Here is a 23508-nt window from a genome sequence, read left to right on the forward strand (position 1 = left end):
TAATTCAACATATTCAGATTCAGCTGCACATCCTAACATTAGACTTCTGTTCACTAGGGAAGCTGTGGGTTGGTGAGGGAAATGTTGAATGAGAGATTCTGACTATAAATATCTTTTGGCAATGCCTGATTAATATGACTCTTATTAAATATTATACAACATGTCAAGCAATTTTTCATTATTAAAGAAAAAGTGTATCTTTAAATCATATTACATTACTTAGTTATTCATGAGAGGTACTTTCTAAAAACACATGCAGTACATCATTGACCACAAATTTATGTTGTGCTTTAGCTAAATTATTTCCTGTTGTAGATGTTTTTTAAAATCTGAAAAGGGAAGCGTGTTTTTTTTTAAATGGAACTGACATTATATATTTCTATTTGCTGAGATTTTTAGCTTATTCAATACAAGTCAAACACAGGCTGATTGAATTTTCTCCCAAAATCTACTATTTGAGGTGTAGAAATGGGATCAGTTAGGGAGGGGGAGATAGGAACTAATATGTTGGGCCTGGTGATGAATTGTATTCCTGGGACTTAAAAAGTTTGGGACAAAAGCTAATTTTTATTATGAAAAATTTCAGACATACAGGAAAATTAACATAATAATGTGATAATCTCCAATATCACCAATTTACTTACCCAGATTCAGTAATTATTCACAAGTTGCAGTCATTTTTTAAAAATATTGGACTATGCCTACACATACATTCGTTTGCTAAATTATTTGACGGTCAGTTGAAGACATCATGACCCTCTACCTGCATCGAGATGTGAGTGTTATGAGTGACATACAGTGATCTCCGCATTGTCTGGCTTTATGAATATTCTGATGATTTTGTAGGTAACCATAATTTACTAAAAAGACTGACAGTGGTTTAGGTAAATGTAATTCTGTCTCTCAGCCATGGTTTACTTTTTCATCCATTTATCATCTGCTCTCAGTCTGTTCTGGCTTCTATAACAAAATACCAGAAACCGGGTCGCTTGTAACAGCAGACATTTATTTCTCATAGTTCTGGAGGCTGGAAAGCCCAGAATGAAGGCCCCTGCAGATGAGTATCCTGTGAGGGACCGCTTCCTACTTGGCTGTCTCTTCGCTGTAACCTCACGTGGTGGAAGGGGGAAAGGGAGCTCTCTGAAGTCTCCTTTAGGAGGCCATTAATCTCATCCAGGAGATTCTCTGTTCTCATGACCTTGTCGCTTCCCAAAGCCCCCACCCCCTAATTCCATCTCCTTGGGAGTTAGGTTTTCAATGTAAGAATTTGGGTGAAAGGGGCGAACATTTAGACCATAGCACTATCCACCCACCCTCTCTACCTACTGGGTTCTCTTCCTCTTCCTCTCACTAAGCAAAGAGTCATGAATTCTGCCCCTGTGGAACTTCTGGTCTCTTGGGAAAATGATTTAAGCAATGAAAGTACAGTGTGATGAGGCCATGACAGCGAAAGCACAGGGCACTGGTGTTCGCAGGCATTTTTCTGGAGGAAGGAAGGGTGTAGACTCCCAAGGCCCAAAGATAAGTAGGAGCTAGTCAGAAGAGAGAAGCAGGACAGGGGTGAGCTATGAGGTCGGGGAGACTGGGGTGTGTGTCAAGGACCGGGAATCCTTGGGCAGAGGTCTAGAGGTGAGAGAAATATGACTTTCTAGAAGCATCTCACGATATGACTAGTCTGTATGAAGAAAGACTAACTGAGGGAGTGAGTGTTAAAGGAAGGTGTTGGGACAGAATGGGACGTGAGAGAGTAGGAAGATGGGCAAGGCTGGGGCCATGGATAGCCTGCAAGTTACTCTGAAGAGTTTGAACTTGCTTCTGAGGGGACTTTGGAGCTTTTAGCGGACTTAACTAGACAGGGACGTGATCACATTCATGTTTATGCAGATGTAAATGGGGAACGGTGTAGAGATGCAAGGAGGCAAGTCGGCCAGAACCGTGTGGTATACAACCTGGGCTAGGGTGATGACAAGGAGGAGGGACGAGAAATGGGGGGGCTTTCACACATAGTCTGCAGGTGGGTGATACCACATAGTATAGTTTTGTCAACTTGTTATAAAACTTTTCAAACATACAAAGAGGTTGAAAGAAAATATCTCCTGTACCTTGATTTATTACGGCCAATTTTTTAGTTTGTTTACTTTATCTCTCTCCTTGCTCTAGGTATAAATTTGCTCAGTTCCTTTAGTAAATCGTCACTGTGTCAGTAAGAAAGATTTGTTTGTGTCCTGACATCTGGCTTGGCTACTTATAGACACCAAGACCTTGGCCAGATTTCATCATCTTTCTGCACACGAGTTTCCTTGTCTGAAGCAACAGTAATACCGTCTAGGATTGATTACGAAATCTTAATGGAATGAAAAGTGACAGATAGCAACTTATTGATTTTAGTGATTTGTGTAATTGAGGAGCCCAGAGTAAGAGCTGGACTTCAGGCTTGGCTGGATCCAGGGGCTTGCCCCCCACCCCCCTTCTTGTCTTTGGCTTCATCAGACAGGCTCTTCTGTCACGGTAGCTGGAAAGTCACAGTTCCAGGCTTACATCTGGATCTCTTATCAAACCAATTGAAAAAATGGATTCTCTCTGACCCCTATCTACCTCCTCCCCCAAGGTCTTCGGTTTACTTAGACCAAGGTTACAGTATCATGACAACTGAAAAATCATGACAGGGGTTGTTCAAGTGCCACACCTGGAGGGATGGTGTTGAGAATTCTAGGCACTATCTGGTATGCACCATACACCGTGGGAAAATAGGGAAAACAAGGGAGAAAGCTACAAAAGCAACGATGCTTAGCACAGTGACAGAACGTTAAATAATTGATAGCGATTATAGCAGTTATCGTTGCTAAATTCTGGAATCTTTTATAGTTACAATGTTTTATAGGGGCTGTAGTTTAGTGATTTCTTTTAATTTAAATAATACTAGGACACACATATCTTTTTTGGCATATACCTTTATTCTTCTATTGACCAAAACAAATGGCCGGAGAGCCAGATTCTTCAAATTCAGATTCTGGCTCTCACTACTGGGGCAATCTTGGTTTAATCGTTTCAGTGCCTATATGTAAATAACTGATTTTATTTTATTTTTAACAGGGACCTCCGAAATAATCTTATTAGTAGTATAGACCCAGGTGCCTTTTGGGGACTGTCGTCGCTAAAAAGATTGTAAGTGTTTGAATTGCTGCTTATGAATTTGAACTGTTTCTTTTATAAGTAACTGTTCATCTACTTTAAGCTTTTACATGATAAAAAATGGGCTTTTAATGATTTTGATAAGTTCACTTGGCCAGGTCCATAATAAAAAGCAGAAACTATTTAACATAAGTAGCTCAGAAGGCAGTTTGATTTGTTTGGTGGTTGTGTCCCTCTTATGCTAATAAAATCATTGCTGTATTGGCTTTGCCAGCTGCCATTAATCAAGCTCTGAACGCATTCAGATCCTATCTGTTGTACATTCCGTATCAGTTGACGCCCCTTTCTATTAATGTGGCAGAGTCTTGCCATTTTCATGTGTGCTTTAGCTTATTATATGTTATTTCAGATATATTATTATTTCAAAACCTAAAGACCAGCCTTTGTCCTGAAGCTGAAAACTCCCCACCCCACCGTCCCCTTTTGCTCTTTCACAGTTGTTGGGAAGTAACCCTACACTCAAGCCATGTGTACTGTCTGTGCCACCAGCCTTTATTCCTCCTAGAGACATTTATTACGTGCTGGCTGCCTGCCATCCTCTGACTTCTCTGGAACAGCTCACAGACACTTGGGGTGGGGGTGGGGGTGGGCAAATAGATGGATAATGAAAATGCATCATGCATATGTGCTATAACAGATACAATAATAATCATCTGCCAGGGAAAGGAGAGGGGATGGCCAGCCACGGGAGCAGCGAACATCGAGATTTGACCTCGCGCCTTGTGTGCAGACAGAAGCACAGACGGAGGTGTGAAAACATGTCTCTTGGGACAGTAGTTAATTCCTTGGCCACAGCCTAACGTAAAAGAGGGAAAAGAGTCCTGGGATGCTCAGAGCGGGCTAGGCTTCTGTAGATGTTGATGACCTCTTGCCAGGCTTTAAAAATTCCACATCTATTGTTTAGATGAGGAGGGGGAACAAGCATAACTTGATGAATACGGAATTGACATGATCAGATTTGTATTTCAGAATATTTCTGATGACAGTGAGGAGAAACCCCTTACGTGCAGAGAATCTGGGACAAAAGAGAGAGTCCCAGTTCCATGCTTGCATTCTTTTTCGTCACCCTTTGAGTGTCTGTCTGTCTCTCTTTTGCTTCTGTCATCCTTTCTTTTTATCCGTTTATTTAAGAGTTCAAGGGGCCTGAGTATTAACTATGTCTTAGTTGTTTTTCATAGTCATAAAACCAGCTACATTTGTTCTTAGTTGAATCATGCCATGTCCTACTTAAATGTTGACACTGACCTTCCATCTTGTAGCTCTTTTTCTGTCATTCAAAACCTGCTCATTTTTATAGTCAGATCCAGTTGTAAGAGTTGGTCGTGCTAAGTTTTCAGTTGTTTTTTTTTTTTTTTTTTTTTTTTTTAAATTAGCCTGTAAACTTGTCGTTCATCTAAACCTTTTTCTCTCCAGGTCCCTCAGTTCCTCCTCGTGGGCAGCCTCAGTCAGAGTAATTGTGGTTAGAAGACTCTCTCTTAGTCGTGTGAAATTTAACATTTCAGCCAGACTCTAGAGAAGGGACTAGATGACCGCGGTCTTTGTTGGAGGTGGGGATGAGTCATGGTGCTTATCTGGCTTTGCCCGCCCCCAGAGGAAGAGGCTCGGGGATGTGCGGGGGAGGTCGGTTTTCTTCCTCCCCGTTCATGCTGCTGTCGCTGTTTCCAGGGAAGCCTTTCTAGGGAAACAAGGAAGAAAAGCTGACCCATTGGGGAATCAGTCAGGGGGGCATGGAAACCAGAGTTCTAGTTCTAGAGAAGGACGATCAGAGTTGGGGGGTGGAAGGCAGTCGGCAGGCATCAGAGTTGCAGTGGGTCAAGTTAGAGGTCAGTAACAGCGTGTCGGCCAGGTTCAGTAGTAGGTCAGGTGCACGCACGTTCCTCGTCTCTGTTCCTTGCCCAGCAATGAGCCAGGCTCCAGAGACACCAAATGATCTTGGGAACTCCTTGAAGGTTTGCAGTTTGGTGGAATCATGCACACTGACCAGGAGCCTACATAGGGACTGACTTGGAATCCGTGAAGCCATGGCTAGAGTTTAGCTGCTAAGAGTCTTGGCAGCTGTTAGGATCCAGCCAGACTGGCCCAGGCCAGGGTGTGGGGCACAACTGCAAACAGACAGCAAATCTCTCCTGAAGCAGTTGCTAGGGAGCAGAGGGGGGCGGCTAAATGAGCTTGACGGACAACAGCAACTCACATTCTCCGTGCCTCTTACCAGGGGCAGACTGACTCCATGTTTGGATGGGTCCCAAAGCAGGACGCAGGGGTGTCGGTGCTAGACCTGCCCCGCCAGAAACTCAGGGGCTAAGGTCAAATCATCTCTGGTTTAACTGTCCCTCCCGGTGGGTCTGATGCTGAAGTGTGAGAACTTCTAGAGAATTTGAAGATTTTTCCCACCAACTTTTTTTTTCCCAAGGGAAGCAGGGTGACATCATACTGCCAGATAAGATTGCTTGTTTTTGTCCTCTGTGATCCACATGATCCATAGATCCACACCATTGTAGTCACAGCTTTTCTGGAAGGAAGCTTTTCTTAAAGAAGAATGCTAACAGTATCTCCATGTCGAGACAGAAGTTGAAAGCTGGACTGTTAAGAGAAAGCAGTTCCATAAGGATGTTTTAAGGACACTGCAGACTGTCTTTGGTTCTCCATCTAGTTCTCTATCCTTCGGTAAATAAGTTCTCAATTACTGCCACCCAAAGTAAATATATAAAATTTCTCGTTCAGTAGCATTTAATTACTGATATTGTACCAGGCATTGCCTTAGTATTTTGCATTGCATTACACATTAAGTAGTCTCTTGTGCTCCTGCCTAGGAAGATAATTGCCATTTATAATGTTCTTCCCACTAGAAAATATAGTCTTAATTTCAAACATCTGACTCGTAACAGAACATACAGTATACAGCCTGCAAGCCGAGAGTCTTAGATGTAAACTCAATGAGATATAAAGATATTCCGCAGCAGTAGCGGTTCACAGTTGCGTCTAGATACAGGCGCTTTTTCTTATGGGGCCTTAAATCATTCATTTCAATTGCGCATTTCACTTGACAGCCTCAAGATAAGTGTTTTTGTAAGTGTACCATGCCTTTGCCTTTATTTTGTAGAGAATTTGAATCAGGAGGATTAAGTGGCTTTCTGCAGAATGAACTGCCAGAAGTAGGTAAAACCTGGGCCCACTCGGTGTTGGTGTCTGTCTTTGCTTTATCAACAAATCCCTGCCGATTCTCAATCTAAATGAACACCCATTACCAATACGTAAACACCATTTTAAATAGATATAGCTATAATGAAATTGTTTCCTGAAGAATCAATGGTAATTACACCATTTAAAGCTCAGAATTGGGACAAGAGAATAAACAGAGCCCAGAAATGCTTGTTTAAGCAATAACTCACAAGATGACGCCTCATTTTCTTAACCAGTAAAACCTAGAAATAAAAGGAAGATCGGCTGGAATAGGGAAAAGAAAAAAGGGGGGGGCTGCACTATTAAATACTTAGCTTTAATAGTCTGAGGAGCTGGAAAATAGCAAGTGTAGATAAAGACTTATATTGCTTAAGATTCTTTTATCAAAAGTTGACATAAGAAAGCAAAGGCAAAATATGAGATTACAGAACACCAGGATTACCCAAGCTAGAAAATACCTAAGTGAAAAATTTAGTAAGTTCAAATGTTGTGTCCTTAAAATTTCTCATCAGACTAATGTGTTTTCTTCTATTACCAAGTATACAATTTAAAGTCCAATGATTTTAGTTTAGAAGTAGGTGGTGCAAATCACTTCTCTAAAGAGGGCAACACAGAGTATACCTCAAAGGAGGGTTAAATTCTCTTATATGGACATTAAAGAAAATGTGATAAAAATCGTTTTTGAGAGTCTGGTTTAGAAAGCATGTTCTCATTCTTTTTTATCAAAATTTAACGTGATGTGTAGTTCTAACTCTTCACAACTGATAAAAATTAAGATTCATTGTTTTATGGTTTTCTTGCAACGTTGTTTGCTAAGTCCACTGATAAATGATGAAGGCCATGCCATCTTATTGGAATGTTCTAGAAATTATCATTATCTCCCAGTTAAACTGTAATTGCCAGATTAAAATGTAAAATTGTGTTCACTGTCCTTGGTTGGAGAACAGTAGTGAAGAAACAATAAAATACAAAGGTGGACAAAAGTAGGCTTACAGTTTTGAGTGTTTGAAACACAGTTTATTCTTATATTATTATTTATTGTATTACAACTGTAAACCTATTTTTGCCCACCCCTGTATTTACTAAACATTTTAGATAAATAAAAAGGAAAAGGTTTCATGGATTGAGAGGAAAAAATATTTTGAAAGTAACATTTGTTGGGAACTACAAGATTTTGAGAGTGTTGGGGGAAAAAATAATTGGGCCATTACCTAGATATTGTTAAAGGATATTATTATTACTTTTTATGGAGAGTAAGTGATAGATCTGTGAAGTAAAAGCCAATTCAGGTGTGTTTTCCTTACATTGAAACCTTCTGAGTATTTAAAGAGATCAAAGTTCCAGCATTTATTTTGATAGTTTGTCCACTTAACCTATTATGTGAGATGTTGGTTGAGTTGGGGCTCTGCTCCCTCACTTTTCCCAGCATAAAGCTGTGTAAGTCATCTGTGTAAATAGATGTTCTCATTTGTACTACTACTCTAGTTGTGTCTTGAGTCATTTTATAGGAGTCAATGCTTGAAGTATGAAGAGCACTCTAAATACATAATTAATCAGAGTTAGTCTGCACATGCCAGCAGTAGGTGAGGGCAGGGATTATTCCCTCTCCTAGTGCCATTGTATTGGTATTTGTCTTGAGGTAGGTACCTCAGAGATGCTGAAAAGAAAGGTTTTGTATGGTACCTGGCTGCTGTTTTACAATATTGAATGTATGAAACCTTCATTAACCAAGAGAACTAATTGAAGACATTTTTTCCCCCTTTATCCTTAGGGATCTGACAAATAATCGAATAGGTTGTCTGAATGCAGACATATTTCGAGGACTCACCAATCTGGTTAGATTGTAAGTATGTTTTTCTTTCCTACTAAGAGATAAGGAAACATTTGAGTCAGTACTCATGTATCTATAAATACCTATGACATGTTTAGAATTCAAGTACCAACTATACAATAGCAACTAAAGTGGTAGGAGGGTAGGGAGCTTGGAATCTAGACATGGAGACACTTATAATGTCATCAGAACATGGTATCACCTGACCGCACACACAGAGACACACAGACACACAGCATAGTACAGGCCCTAGGCAACATGTTCACAGTGAGAAAGATGATTGAAAGCTTTGATATTCTGGCGACATTCCCTGGAAGAAGTGAAAGTTGAGCTGATGGCACAGAAGATTGCGGTGATTTGGATCTTTAGAAAGGAAAAGAAACCCAGCAAATGATGCTTGGAGGTGGGGATGAACGAGATCGGTTTGTTGAGATGAAGGCCCGTGATATTGGGATAAAACGACCATTGAAATCATGCCTTGTGACCTGGTGATTTTGAGTGGATTTTTGAGCTTTTCTCTTTTTATCTGCAGGTGGCATTTATAGTGCCTTAACGTGATTGATAAAGATTAGTTAAAATTTGAATTATCTGTATTTATTTCTCTTTTAATTCATGTATGATATAAATGTAGAACTTTGTATAATTCATCAGATACATTTTAAATTTTAAAAAGGAGAGGCTCTGTTTGAGAATAACTGGAAATAATGCCGATGATTTATAATGGAGCTTTGTATGGGAGTGTATTAAAAACAGAGGCATAGAACTGATTCAACAATAGGAAGCCACTGAAAGACATTTATGTGGGAAAATGGCATAAAGTCATGTTTTACAGAAGAGCAGTTTGGGAATAGGGTGCAGAATGAAATATGGGATTTGAGGTAGAGTTTCTAGTATAAGAATTATTTGTGCCTGGCTCTTTCTCTCTGTAGCTTTTTAGAATGTTTCTTCTATTTCATTCAAATTGACTTTGAAAAAGCTATTGGGGCTTAAATAGTGAGATTATTTCACTACCTGTAAAGGAGGGGACTTCAAATCAATTGTTAGTGTAGAACAAAGTATTCCTGCTTCTTAGAAAATTGTAGTATTTTTCAGTGTGTCCTTTAATTTGTGGGGGAAGATATATGTCCGAATTTATATTTCTAAATAAAAGAGTGATTTGGTGCACAGTTTTACTCAGAACTTGAAATTAATTAAATCAGTTGCATTTTTCTGTTTTGTAACTGGATTGCAAACAATTTTATTTCAGTGCTTTCATTATCTCTTCTTCAGAGTTTTGTATTTTTAGTTTTGCGGACTGCATAAGAATTGGTAAAATGGGACACCCATGAAGGAATAAACTTGTTGTATTTTTGTTTAGCTGTGACTTAAGCGATGAAGAAGAGTTTGGAGTTGCCTGATTTGTTGATTTTAGTTCCAGATGGATTGATAATAAGCGTTGGCCTGGGTATTTGACCCCATTAGAAAATGTTTTATAAGCAGAAGAGCAGGGTGGAAACTATGTTTATGTTAGGACAGATGACTATTTTCTTATCATTTCTTTTGATTCCTGCCTCAAAAACTAAAGTTTTTGGAAGTTCTGGACCTTGGGTCATCTCTCTCTTCCATTTTTTCTTTTTTCCCAATACTCTGATACCTGTCATGAGAATTTATAAGGTCAGGGAACATGATGGACATTTATCCAAGTGAATCATTGCACCGTAAAAAGCACACTACCAAATGGTGATGGAAGGAGACTTGACTTGGGGTGGGGAACACACAGTGCAGTGTGCAGATGATGTACTGTAGAATTGTGTACCTGAAACCTGTATAACTTTGTTAACCAGTGTTACCCCAATAAACTCAATAAAAAGGAAATAAAAAAAAATGCCACCTACCAAAAAATATCCACCTTCGCTGTCATCCTGCTCTCTGTCTATGAGCCTGTCTCTAGTTTGCTTGTTAGTTCAGTTTGTTCATTGGATTCCACATACGAGTGAAATCGTGTGGTCTTTCTCTGACTGGCTTATTTCACTCAGCATAATGTTCTCCAGGTCCATCCATACTGTAGCAAAAGGTAAAATTCTCTTCTTTTTTACAGCCGGGTAGCATTCCATTGTGTAAATGTCCCGTCGTTATTTTATCCACTCATCTACTGATGGGCGCCTGGGCTGCTTCCATGTCTTGGTGATTGTAAATAACGTTGCAATGATCATAGGGGTATTTATGTTCTTTTGAATAAATGTTTTAGGTTCCTTTGGATCCCAGAAGTGGAATCACTGGGCCATACGGCAGTTCCATTTTTTGTTTTTTGAGGTATCTCCGTATTGCTTTCCACAGTGGCTGCACCAGCCTGCATGCCCACCAGTGGTGCAAGAGGGTTCCCCTTGATACCATAGGAGACACAGACCTGATCTTGTGGTGGGTGGGTCATGCTGCCGTTTTTCTGGAGCCCTCAGTCCCCTTCCTGGTTAGAAGCCTCCTGAAGCTGAGCCTCACCTCCACCGAGCACCTCCTGTATCCCTCAGCGTGATGCTGGCTGCCGGGCCCCTCCCCTGCTGGAGTTCGTAGTCAAATGTGGAAAAAATACTTCCATGAAGTCATTACGCGTGTAACAGACTACTCAAATTGTCGCGTGGGGTGTTTTGGAGTTTTAATTCATACAACACTCTGCACGGGTTTAGACAGGTGTTTCTAAAGCCATCTGATACAGGGGAAACGAGAGAAAAAGCCAGCACCGAATTACAGCTCACGTCTTTCACTTTAAATCCCGGACTTGCTCCGCTCTGCTGATGTTTTTCCTCGGTTACTGCGGGTTGCTGCTGCTGATCATGCAGGCCATTGTCCTTTCTTTTCCCTCCCTTCCTTCCTTCCTTCCTTCCTTCCTTCCTTCCTTCCTTCCTTCCTCCCTCCCTTCCTTCCTTCCTTCCTTCCTTTCTTCCTTTTTTCTTCCTTTTTTCTTCCTTCCTTCCTTCCTTCCTTCCTTCCTTCCTTTTTTCTTCCTTCCTTCCTTCCTCCCTCCCTTCCTTCCTTCCTTCCTTCCTTCCTTCCTTCCTTCCTTTCTTTCTTTTTTCTTCCTTCCTTCCTTCCTTCCTTCCTCCCTTCCTTCCTTCCTTTCTTTCTTTCTTTTTTCTTCCTTCCTTCCTTCCTCTCTCCCTTCCTTCCTTCCTTCCTTCCTTCCTTCCTTCCTTCCCTCCCTTCTTTCTTTTCTTTCTTTCTTTCTTTCTTCCTCTTTCCTTCCTTCCTTCCTTCCTTCCTTTCTTTCTTTTCTTTCTTTCTTCCTTTTTTCTTCCTTCCTTCCTTCCTTCCTTCCTTCCTTCCTTCCTTCCTTCCTTCCTTCCACTCTTGCTTTCTTAAATGACTCCGAGGGAACACATGAAGAGTGCATCTGGTTGCAATGAGAGCATTACTAAAGATCTAGCTCAGTAAGGTAACTTCCAGACTCACCTGACATTTGATAGAAAAATCCTTATTTAGCAGAAATAATTTTAAAACAATTTTGTTTACTGTTTTATGTAAGGGTAAGAACTTTTTTTTTTTTTTCCCAGCCTGGGACAAATATTTACTACTTATTCCCTCTTTATAAGACCTAAACAACTTTTATAAATTCTTTGTAATATTTAATGATTATAGTATACTTTAGGAAATATGAAATAGTATAAAAAGATATATTTGTTAGTCTTTTTAAAAGTGAAATTATTTTCTTTTTTTTTCTCCCAGAAACCTTTCCGGGAATTTGTTTTCTTCATTATCTCAAGGAACGTTTGATTATCTTGGCTCATTACGATCTTTGTAAGTAAGGATTTTTTCCTTCTGTTTCTATAAATATATCTTAGGTTTTGAAAATTAAACTTATTACATGGTTTAAGAGAGTTCCTGGGGAAAATCTTGTGATTTTGCAGAAATTAGAATCTTTCTTGAGAGTATGCATTCACACTGAAAACCATACTGTAAACCTTAATATAATGAGTTTCGGATGGGGACAGACATTTTCTCTTTAGAATATTTTATCTGTCAAATCTGTATTTCAAGTAAATACATTGGTGATTCTTTCTCTTTGACTTTGTTTTCAAATTAGAAAATATTTTCTTCTTTGACTAATTAAATCACCGAAGTGTAAAATGTTCCTCTCTCTGAAGAATTTGTGCTTAATAATTTTTTATACTTTAGGGATTTAATTTTATCCTGGAACCTCTTTGCCAAAATGAATTCACAACTTAATACATTTCTAGGAATGTTTATGTAGAATGTCTGCTTTATGAAGTCAATATAAGATCATATTAACACAGTTCTCTGTAGCTTTAGCATTGACTAGATTTTTTCTTCCAAAAACAGTTTTGTTAACTCTATGATTATACAGGTGTTACTTTTAAAAGTAACTGTATTTACAGATAAACCTTAATATAATCCAAACATTCAGTTATCCTGGTTTTTATTGGAATTATAGTTAAATATAGTGTTTTTCAAGATTTTATTTTGTTTAACTCATGGGATTAAGCCTTTTTCCAGGGAAAATTGTCTTCCCTACCAGATGCCTGTGTTCTGTGTTGACTAACTTCTCTTTGCCTTCCTTTTTTCCCTTCCCTTCCCTTCCCCTTCTCCCCTTCCTGTCTCCTCCCCTTTCCGTTTCTAAACCTACCACTTAAATCTCATTAGCAGTTTCCCTGGGCTGTGCCTGCTATGTTAGGCACCCGTCTGGCTTCTCGCCCCCGTGGTGGACATAGTTCTAGTGTCAGTGGATCCAACACCATCTGGTCTCTGTTTCTGGTGCCACTACTGCTCTTATCCAAAGACTGCTTTTTACGGGAAAAAAAAAAAAAAAAAAAATCTCCTTGTGGCATATTTAGTGGGCTCAAGACAGTCATTATTGTGAAGTTTAGGAAATAAAAAAGACTGCAAAGAATAATCTGGCTTTTGAGACCCTGAGTAACAGGAATGTGGGAAGTATTTCATCCCCAAATTGGGGAAAATAGCCTGTGTTTTTATTTGGTGGTGCTAGACATTTACCAGGAGCCGGTGCTTAGGAATTAGAAGTCAGTTCGGTCATCCTTTTTTGGTACTTTTTTTTTTACAGTTACTTCTGTTGGCTGTATCTCATTTCAACTCCACCCAGCCCCACCCCCCTTATTGCCAAAACCTAGATGAAGCCTCTGCCAATGCACGGGCTGAGTTACAAGCACACATGGTTATATTTACTCTTTGCACTTTGTCGGTTTATTTGTATGGGCCATGTTGCATTCTGTTTTTGTTATATTTACATTTCATCCCCCATTACATAATGCCTTCCAGGTTGGCAGGGGGCAGCATCTGCGTCTGTTTTGTCAGCTGGACTTAGTGAAAGGCTTGGCACGTGAATAGTCCGTGCTTTGTAAAACAAGTGCGCACGAGATTATTTCACTTATATCGAAGTTATGTATGTCCTGTCTTCGTTTCTTATATCCACGTGCCGAATTATAACACTTCTTCCCACATATAAAGATAATTCGCTATTTTCTTTGATATCAAGTATGAAGTCTTATATTTTTGTTTGGTTGAGCCTATATCCCTTAAGTTTGTGAATAATTACACTATCTCTTGGCATATAATAAATGTCAAAAGTAGTTCCCATCCTTGAGGGATTTATACTCCAGTCAGACAGATGAATATGACCGTGTGAAACAATCACATAATTGCTTTATTTTACTAAAATTAATAGGAGAGTTTGTGGGCATTTAAGCCAAGAACATGGCACTAATGGCTGGGAAAACTGGAAAAGGCTTCCAGAGGCAGTATTCGTACTCCATGTTTTAAGATGAATTGGCAAGCCTTTGGTAGACAAAAAGGATGGAGCGCTGGTATTCCAGAACCCTGGGATTAAGGAGCTTGTTGCCTGGATGAGGGCTAATGAGTAGATTTTGTTTGCAAAGCAACGTTGGTTGAAAGCAGCAGGAGTCCAGGATCAGTGAGGGACCGTGCTGGAGCCAGACGCTCTGGAAAGGAGACCGTATCCGGTTGATGGTGTAGGTGAGCCGCAGCGTGCTTCCCACCCAGAGTGGAAGCCAAGGGAAAAGCGCTGTTTCATTTTGTTCACCATAACCTCCAATTTGCATTATGTACGCTCCAGGGAATTTCAGACCGAGTATCTCTTGTGTGATTGCAACATACTGTGGATGCATCGCTGGGTGAAGGAGAGGAACATCACTGTGCGGGACACGCGGTGTGTTTACCCGAAGTCTCTGCAGGCCCAGCCGGTGACGGGCGTGAAGCAGGAGTTGCTGACATGCGGTAAGGGAGAAAGAAAAGCAGAGAGCATGTACTGTGTTTTACCTGCCACCATGTGTTTCTGGATAAACTATAACATGGAACTGAATACAACCATTCAACGTCATGGATTCGAGAATATTTAATTTATGCCAACAATTAAGTCAGCATAATGGAAAAACATTTTTTCAATTGGTGTTTAAGGTTCTTAGGTTCTGAACAGCTTTATAAAAACCAAATTTGAAGAGTAACAGAGACCTTCCAATTTTCTATCATTTGACACATTAGGAATTTGTTGATAGTAATAAAATGTCAGGATGCAATCACTGTTTGTTCATGGGAGAGTGAATTGATAGAGCTTTTTTGAAGTATAGTTTAGCAATATATATCAGTGTTCTTAAGAAATTGATACAGTTTGATCCAGTAATTCTGTATGTAAGGGTTTCTTCCTAGAAAATGATCAGCTATGTGTGAAAATCTTCAAACTATTTAAGTGTATCTGAAATTCTCAAAAATAGTCGATTGGTTTTCTTATTTGTGACACATCCATTCCTATTATGTAGCTATTGAAGAATGATTTTGAAGAATAGCAAAAGACTTGAGGGAAATAATGCACTTACCTTGTGTTAAATGAAAACACACACACACACAAAACAAAAACAAAAAGAATCCTTAAGATGATGGGAGAGTTTATCTTAATCTTTGTGTTTGGAAATAAACAGTCCTATCATTTTTTTCCTTTTCTCTTTAAATTTTTATTATTGTTTCACAGGTAAAATATGCTCATTTGATAAAAATTGAAATTTATGAAAATAAATAATGTATATGTACATCAGACCATGATATATACTTTAAATATTTTATAAATTTTTTGCTAATTATTATTCACAGTTTGCTAACGTCAAAGACACATTGGTATATTACCTTCTGCACATTTTTTCTGTGTTTTGACCAAAATAGTATATTTTCATGCTTTTGTAACCCTTTTCAGTTTGAAATGAGGTAAACTTACTTATTATATAAAATAGAAGCATACCAATCCATTATATAAATGTAACCATAACTTGACAACTTCCTTATTATTGCATATTTAGGTTGTTAATAATTTCTCCATAAATGGTGCAAGGATTAATTTTCTTCTATACATCTTTGCATACATGCTATTATTCTTTTGGGTAGAGCACTAAAAGTAGAATTGTTGTGTGAGATTTTTTCCCCCTTTTGTTTAAATGTTCTAAATTTTCAGAAATTGGTATGCATTACTTTTTATAAGCAGAAACCAATGGTTTAATCAAAGGTAATATAGCCTCCAAAATGGGTTTTTAAATTGTGTATATATCGGCATTAACTTATCACCAGTTTCAGTCTCTGGATTTAGGTATTATTTTACAATTTTTCCTTTAGTATTGCTTCTGTGATCATCCGATAGCCCTGTAACGCCGCCAAGGAAGAACAACTCCGAATGTCAGAACTGATTATGAAATGATTTCATTTTCATTTTTCCAATTTTGTTTTCATCTGGGCCCCACTCCTCTCAGCAGCAGCCTTGTTTGTGCAGGCATTAGAATGCTCTTCACTGAGGAGTATTTGTTTTTCCATTTTTTAAGTTCTAATTGGGATTTCTGTAACTTGTCATTCTGGAGCATGCGATTAGTGCTGTGTTTGTTTACCGAGTCGGCTTCCCTGTCTCTAGATCCTCCCCTTGAATTACCGTCTTTCTACATGACCCCATCTCATCGGCAAGTCGTGTTTGAAGGAGACAGCCTTCCCTTCCAGTGCATGGCTTCCTATATTGATCAGGACATGCAAGTGTTGTGGTATCAGGATGGACGAATAGTTGAAACTGACGAGTCACAGGGTATCTTTGTGGAAAAGAACATGATTCACAACTGCTCCTTGATTGCAAGGTAAACTTTTTTAACTGAGGAATTGCCTCTGTGGATTTTAAATATTTATCGTTTGAGGATTGTGATATGTAGTTGGAATTTGAGTTAGTATTTTATCTTCTTGCATTTAAAACTGCCAACATCTGGTTTCCTGATTGGCACTCATCTTGTAAAATTAAATAGCCATCTTTTCCATCCAGATTTCTTTGGGGAGTGGGGGGGAGAAAGTACAGGATAAAGGGAGCCATTGTGAGAAAATTGGAGAATTTTTTGTTTCAAATTTTAGAAGGAAAATTGTAAACTCACAGTGCCAAACTTAATTTCTAATCATTTCCTGCTGCTAAGCTCAGATTTTCACTTTTAGAAATCAGCCAGTTTTTACTGTGTTATGATTAATGCTACATTTTAAGATACTTCCTTTCTCTACCCCACTGGGATAAAAGAATATAACTCTTGTTAACCCCATGACTAGTGTGAGCACTAAAATATTTAATCCAAATGAACTTTATAAAGTATAAAAAGCAGAGTAAAAATATACATATTATCATTCACCATATATTATATTTTGGTAAAATCTTAACCTATAGGCATTGGATGGTCTTTCCTGTGTCTCTTTGTCCCTTTCTGTGTCCCTTTTCTTTCCTTCCTACCAATTTCTTAAAGACAGAATTCTGCTTGAATTTTTAAGAGTAGATAGATCTGTAGTTTCCAAACTGTGCTGGGACATCCTAGGGTAGTATCACAATAGACCCACAGAAGTGACGAAAATATTATCAAGAAACTAAAAGTTCTCAAGAGTCGAAAATCATGTCTGGGAATTGCGGGAGTAGGATATTCTATTTTATAATTTGATTGTCTACTGAGATTTTTCTCTCTGATTATTAGAAGCATGTTTTTATTTATGTCTTCTAACATATTTATACTAGATGCTTTTACATCTTTGCCCGCTAATTCTGACATCTGGGTCATCTTGTGATTTTCACCACTGACTACTTTTCTTTTGCATATGGCTTACGTTTTTCTGTTTTTTAAAAAATATATTCTTTGTATGTTTAGTAATGTTGGATTGTATCCTGGACACTATGAATGATTCATTATAGAAGAGAAGTTGGCCAAGTACAGCCTATGGGCCAAATCTGGCCTGCTGGGCCTATGATCTGAGAACATTTTTTAATAATGTTTAATAGTTATATTTCAAATGGCTAACATTAAGTGCCAGTATAATATCCTCAATGTTGCCTCTCAGCCTTTGAAAAAACAGTCTGACCGCTGACTCTGGATTTTGTTCTGTTCACCTGAAGAGAGCTGATTTTTGTTGCCTCAAGCTTTTAGCTTGACTAAATTCAAACTCACAGCTCTGCCTTTTCTGTGGGAGGCTGCATCTGGAGTCAGCTGGTGTCTACCTACCTGCGTGTAGGTCAGGGTTGGGCTTGAGATCTTGGGTAGATTTGACATGCAGAAGCTTGGGCGTACAGCCAGCCTCCTTTCTCCCTTTATCCTCTGAGTTTTCAACAAGATTGTGAATTTCTATTTGAGGAGGGCATGTCCTTGGACAAAAGCCATTAAAAACAATTTTATGATTACTTCCCAGTGACAATCCCTCCTTCCTAGTGTCAGCTCCTCTCCGGTTTCTGCTTGCTTTGGATCACCCTCAGTGTGTTCAGATAGTAGTCATTTTGTTGTTAGTCCAGAGCTTATAATCATTAACTGCAGGGAGGGTGGTTTGATAGGCGCTCCTCAGCTATTGCAGGAAGCAGCGTTCCTTCCTTAGATCTTCCAAGATTGTTAGAAATAGTTTATCAGGTCCCAGGGAGAAGACTCTAATTGTTACATTATTTTTACTCTGGTGATAATTTCATAAGTCTGTACATGTGTTAAAACTCATCACTTGTGCACTTACACGGTTATTATGTCAATAGACAAAAATTGGCATATAATACAATAGAGCTTTAAAAATACATGGAACCTTTATCTGAATAAAAGAGCTTTGAGTTAGAGCCCTTAATTTTGATGACTATAAAGTAACTAGATTAACTTGATAAATTTGTATCTGTAAATCACACTTTAAATTCTTTTTAAAAAATATTTTCATTATTTATTTTTAGAGAGAGGAGAAGGGAGAGAGAAAGAGAGGAAGAGAAATTCTCATCAATGGGTGGTTGCCTCTCGCATGCCCCTGACTGGGGACCTGGTCCGCAACCCAGGCATGTGCCCTGACTGGGAATCGAACTGGCCACCTTTTGGTTCACAGGCGGGTGCTCAATCCACTGAGCTACACCAACCAGGGCAAAATTCTTTATAGGAGTACAAAAAATTCTAAGGTTGGCCACCTTGCCTAGTATTTTTTGTTGGTAGGGACACTTGACTAAAATGAAAATCTGTCATATGGAGACTGGGAAGTCCTTTACCCAGAAAAGTTCTAGAAAAAGAAAATATGGTTATTGAGTTGGTACCTGAGATACCTATTGATTCTTCATTGGTCTCCTCATATCCTTGATTCTTGATTAGAAAGATGGGAAGAGTTTCTGGTTTTCCTTAAAGATTAAACTGAAGATGCCTCTTCTTCCTGACATCTCCAAGTGTGCTGTCTTGAGAACACCTGACATTTTTATTCTGATAATTCATCGTTTTAGGTTTTGGAGTTATTGATAAAAGTGATCTTTAAAAAAATGTTTACAAAAAACATGAGGACCATAGCTCCCAACAGGTGTGTTAAGGTACCCTGGGCGGCACAGTGCGTTCACAGGGGTGCTGGGGGTGTTTTAAGTTTTTGATGAAGAATAGCAATATTTGACATTCGTCAGACTTCATGCAGCTGTCAGCTCCAGGCAGTTATGGTGTCGCGTTAGATCACGTTAAGTTCGAATTCCTTTTGCTAGTGTCATACTTCGGGATGTATTTGGTCCCTAGCTTTGATACAAAGCAAGCACCACGTGAGAAATCACTGTGGAATAAGGAATAACAGTATCCCTGTCTGATCTGTGTCTGATGTTTGATTAATTTTGTAGTGCCCAACAGGCACACGCAAGCCATTGAATGTAGTTATTTAAGAATGAAACGTTTATTTCAACTTGACGTGTGCAGTTTTTTTCAGATGGCTACTAAATTATTAGGACCTAGATACACAGTTTGGAGATTCAGTTTGGTAATTAATTTGTTAATTAGAGCCACCATCGGTATTTCTTTTTGTCTAGGGGCACCATGAAAAAGTTATCTAGTCAGTGAAGGCGCTGTGAGCCAAGACAGTTTGGGAACCAATATGATTACAGAAGGATTTCATGGCCAATTTTTTGGGGGGAGATATATAATTCTTCCTAGTTCAATAGAGTCATATTAAGTAGAAAGTTTGATAAATGTCATGGTTATTTAAATTTAATGTCAGACTCTTGTGTCGCTTTATCTTGGAATATATTTATTACAGTATATTGGTTTACCCACTTAGTAAAGATGATAAACATTTTCTTTGATTCAGCATAATAGTGCCTCAAAGACTTCATTAAAACATTCAGGGTGTAGCCATGGATGGCTGAGGTGACTAGAAAAATGTGCATTAAATTTTAAGACATTATTTTGTAAGTTACTTAAAATGAATCTTTATGTCTAATTACTTACCATTTGTATCTACTTAAAAGCAAAGCCTAATTTGTCCTGTGGGGGTGGGGAACAAAGGTTAATTAAATGTTCTGACATTTGTTCTTTAATTAAAGGTTTTATGTTAGACAATTATGACTTCATCGTGCCAGTTATATTTACTTGATAACTATTGAGAAATATAGCTGTTTTGTAAATTGAAGTATACCTTTACATGGGAACTCCTTTTGTTAAACTATTAATTAGTAATTTACTTTATCTTTTTAGAAACTTAAGTTGTTTCCTGTATAACTGTTCTTTCACAAAATATTTTACCTTAAATGTTTTCTTAATTGCAATTACGTACTTTAAAACATTAATCTTTGTTCGTGCTTAAATATTTCCTTAGAATCAGTAAAAAGGTAGATGTTGCTTAGGCATGTTCGTTGGTTTTGCTGAAGAACGTGCCACGATGCTTCTGCCTTTGCACTTGCTGTTCCCCCTCCTTGTTGTGCCTGCTCTCCCTTCTTCTGGGAGGAGAAGTCTCAGGCGTTAGGTACCGTTGCGCCTGACCCACATGTCAGTTGCTCTTACCATAGTATTTTAAGTCTCTTTACGTGCTTGTCTGGACTTGCTGCTGAAGTACTGACATGGAGGGACATTTAAACTCTAGCAAGTGCTTGGCCCGCAGTGTGCGTTCAGACGTCTTTGCTAAATGAGTGACGGACGCCCGTGTTGTTTCCCTTTTCGCCTAATCGTATTTTCTCTCTCTTTAACATCTCTCTTCATGCAGTGCCTTAACCATTTCTAATATTCAGGCTGGATCGACGGGGAATTGGGGCTGTCACGTCCAGACCAAGCGTGGGAACAACACGAGAACTGTGGACATCGTCGTGTTAGAAAGCTCCGCGCAGTACTGCCCCCCGGAGCGGGTGGTGAACAACAAAGGCGACTTCAGGTCGGTGGCGCGGGAAGCGCTGGAGACGCATCATTGGCCCGTGTCCCTCTCTGTCCGCAAAAGCACCGGAGTGGTCTCCTGTCCTCCATAAGAATAATGGAGAGATATGTGTGTGTGTATAACCTCTTTATATATCTAAGGACTGTCCTTTAGAGCAGTGATTTCAGAATCATTTACTGAGACTAAAAACAAACAGAAGAACAGGTGCCTAAACTTTATCTCAAATCTGTTGATGTATGAGTCTCTGAAGGTAGAGCCAGAAGTGTTCACTTTTAACAGGTGGTTTTGTTCTAAAACTTAAGAACCACTACTGGGGGGAAACATTTTGGAAATTCCACTAAAATAGTATTAAATTCAGACAGGCTAATGGTGTTTCTTATTTGTTTGTTTTCCTCCAAGGGCTTTTTTTTTTTTATGGATGATCTTTGGAAAGTTTTGTATTGCTAAGTCACCTGTAACTATTGGCGGTTAAGTAGACACCGTATCGGGAGAAACGCATGCAATTTCCCCCCCCCCCCCATTTGGTTCTTCTGTCAGTTACGCAAGAAAAACCAAAGGAGTAAGAAAATTGGATATGTGTTTATCTTTGTTTTTTTTTTAATTCTCCTTGACTTGAGTACGTGGAAACCAGCGTTCATTATTGCCAATACGTAAGTCTTCGGGACATGAAAACTGTTGGTGGTCTGACACTAGAGCGCCATTGGGTTGGGCTTAGTTAGCATAAGCAGACGAGTGAAGTGATTTTTGTAGGAAGTTCAGAATTTGTGAGAGGTAACACCTTTTACCTTAGTCTCTCTTTAGTTTCAAAGTTGCTTTAAAACATCTTTAAATATATTATTTACTTAATGTTTTTTAATATTCAGGATTTTCATAACGAGTTTGTGATATAAATGAAGGGAAGTATGTTACTTTTAAGAGCGGCGTAAAGATTGTTGAACACCAGTTTGTACTGTTTGTGATTGGTGCTGGTGCTGCCTCGCGCTGTCAGACCAGTTTTTAAGGATAAAATCTTTTGGTGTTAGTCTTTCAAGTTCAAGGTGAAGAAGCAATAACATCTTTAGCTCAGCTACTTCTTCATTGTTTTATAAAAAAGTTATCTTTCTAAAATTTTCCTAGACATGAATGTGGAAATCAGCATTTATTATTAATGGTGGATATCTTTTTTTTTTTTTTTTTTTTAAGATTTTATTTATTTTTTAGAGAGAAGGGAAGGGAGGAAGAAAGGTGTGTGTGTTGGGGGGAAGATACATTGATATGCAAGAGAAACATCAATCTGTTGCCTCGCACATGCCCCAAAGCGGGAACCTGGCCCGCAACCCAGGCCTGTGCCCTGACCTGGAATCAGAATGGACGACCTCTCAGTTTGCGTGCCGGTATTCAATTCACTGAGCCACACCAGCCAGGGTGTGCCTAATCTTTCACATGAATTAAAGATCAATTTATAATCCTTATATCATGTACCTTAAATTGAAATAGATAACATTTCTGAATTTTGTTACATTCAGAATCTTTTATTAAATCATAATACAGTATTTTCTGTTTATGACTGATTTTCTATTTTAACTCATAGTGTTTGAGTGTTACATTTTTAAAAATAGAAGAGGAATCTACTTATTTAACTGATTAATAAATTATTCATCTTTTGACATGCTTTAAGTCATTATTCAGTTAAACTTCCACTGCGTTAATAAGCATTTCATTTAGTGTGGCTTGATCTATTTATACAAATTTTGGTAGTGAATTATATTTTGGTGTGACTGATACTATAATTTAGCCATTCCTGTGTTACTGGCCAGCTGTAACTTTTACTACATATGTTCGGTTCCATTTCCAGTTTTGGAAAAATTGAGCTAAAATAACACGGATTTTTCCAGGCCAGTTTGTATGATCTTTGCCAACATGTTTGTGTAGTCACGTGCATAAGGAGGGGCTTCTCCCAGATAAATTCTGTTGTGTACTGTGTTGGAGATTTTTAAGACCACCCCCAAGTGCCGAAGGACGCAGGATTCAGCATTGAGTTGAAGTGACAGCTAAGATGTGTTATAATAACATAGTAAGCTACACAGCTGTATCACAGAGAAAAGAGACGCAGGCAGGTTCTGGGGGGACCCTAGTGCAGGCTTCTCCGTGCTCTCTCCTGCCATGGGGTCACACAGGGCCTTCTCCTCTCCAGCTGTAAAAAGACAACAACCTCCAGGCTGTGTTTTTGCCTGGGGAAGCCCATTGGGTTCTGACACCCAGAGTTCTTTTTGCTGGTCATATAGGCACCCTCCTACTAGCACACACCAAAGTTTCAGATCCCAGGAAGAAAGCAGGTGATCTCATAAACCATATTGCTTATGCAATTCCTGGATGCCGCTGCAGGGCCGGTGCTGCACGCAGGCCTTTCTGAAGACGACAGTCTCTGGCCTGCTTTCAAAACTATTTTTCCGCACATACACTCACTCTACTTTTGCAAAAGGCCGAATTCTAATTATATTGGAGAAGATTCTGACTTCATATACCTAATGGTTACATAAGCCAACAGTGTATTAACAGTAATTGAAAAGAAACACGAAACTGTTACATCATTTTTCTTTTTTGCTGCCTAAGCTAGTTTCCCTGTGTGTTTATAGCAACATTTAGAATATTTTAGGAAAATATTCTATTCTGTTATGCTATTAAAATATACTTGG

The 23508-nt window shown here is 38.8% G+C and overlaps 1 protein-coding gene across 1 annotated transcript in view; it reads left to right on the forward strand.

Moving 5' to 3' along the window:
• ADGRA3 (adhesion G protein-coupled receptor A3) overlaps nucleotides 1-23508 on the forward strand; it is a 99475-nt gene that overhangs the window by 31249 nt on the left and 44718 nt on the right. Inside the window, exons 3-8 of the mRNA XM_090267020.1 lie at nucleotides 3094-3165; nucleotides 8144-8215; nucleotides 11900-11971; nucleotides 14283-14443; nucleotides 16113-16326; nucleotides 20669-20833. Coding sequence (XP_090123146.1) covers nucleotides 3094-3165; nucleotides 8144-8215; nucleotides 11900-11971; nucleotides 14283-14443; nucleotides 16113-16326; nucleotides 20669-20833 — 756 coding nt within the window. The remainder of the gene's footprint in view (nucleotides 1-3093; nucleotides 3166-8143; nucleotides 8216-11899; nucleotides 11972-14282; nucleotides 14444-16112; nucleotides 16327-20668; nucleotides 20834-23508) is intronic.

The sequence above is a fragment of the Furipterus horrens genome, unplaced genomic scaffold (assembly GCF_987537825.1).
Source record: "Furipterus horrens unplaced genomic scaffold, mFurHor1.1.pri manual_scaffold_2, whole genome shotgun sequence".
NCBI lineage: Eukaryota > Metazoa > Chordata > Mammalia > Chiroptera > Furipteridae > Furipterus > Furipterus horrens.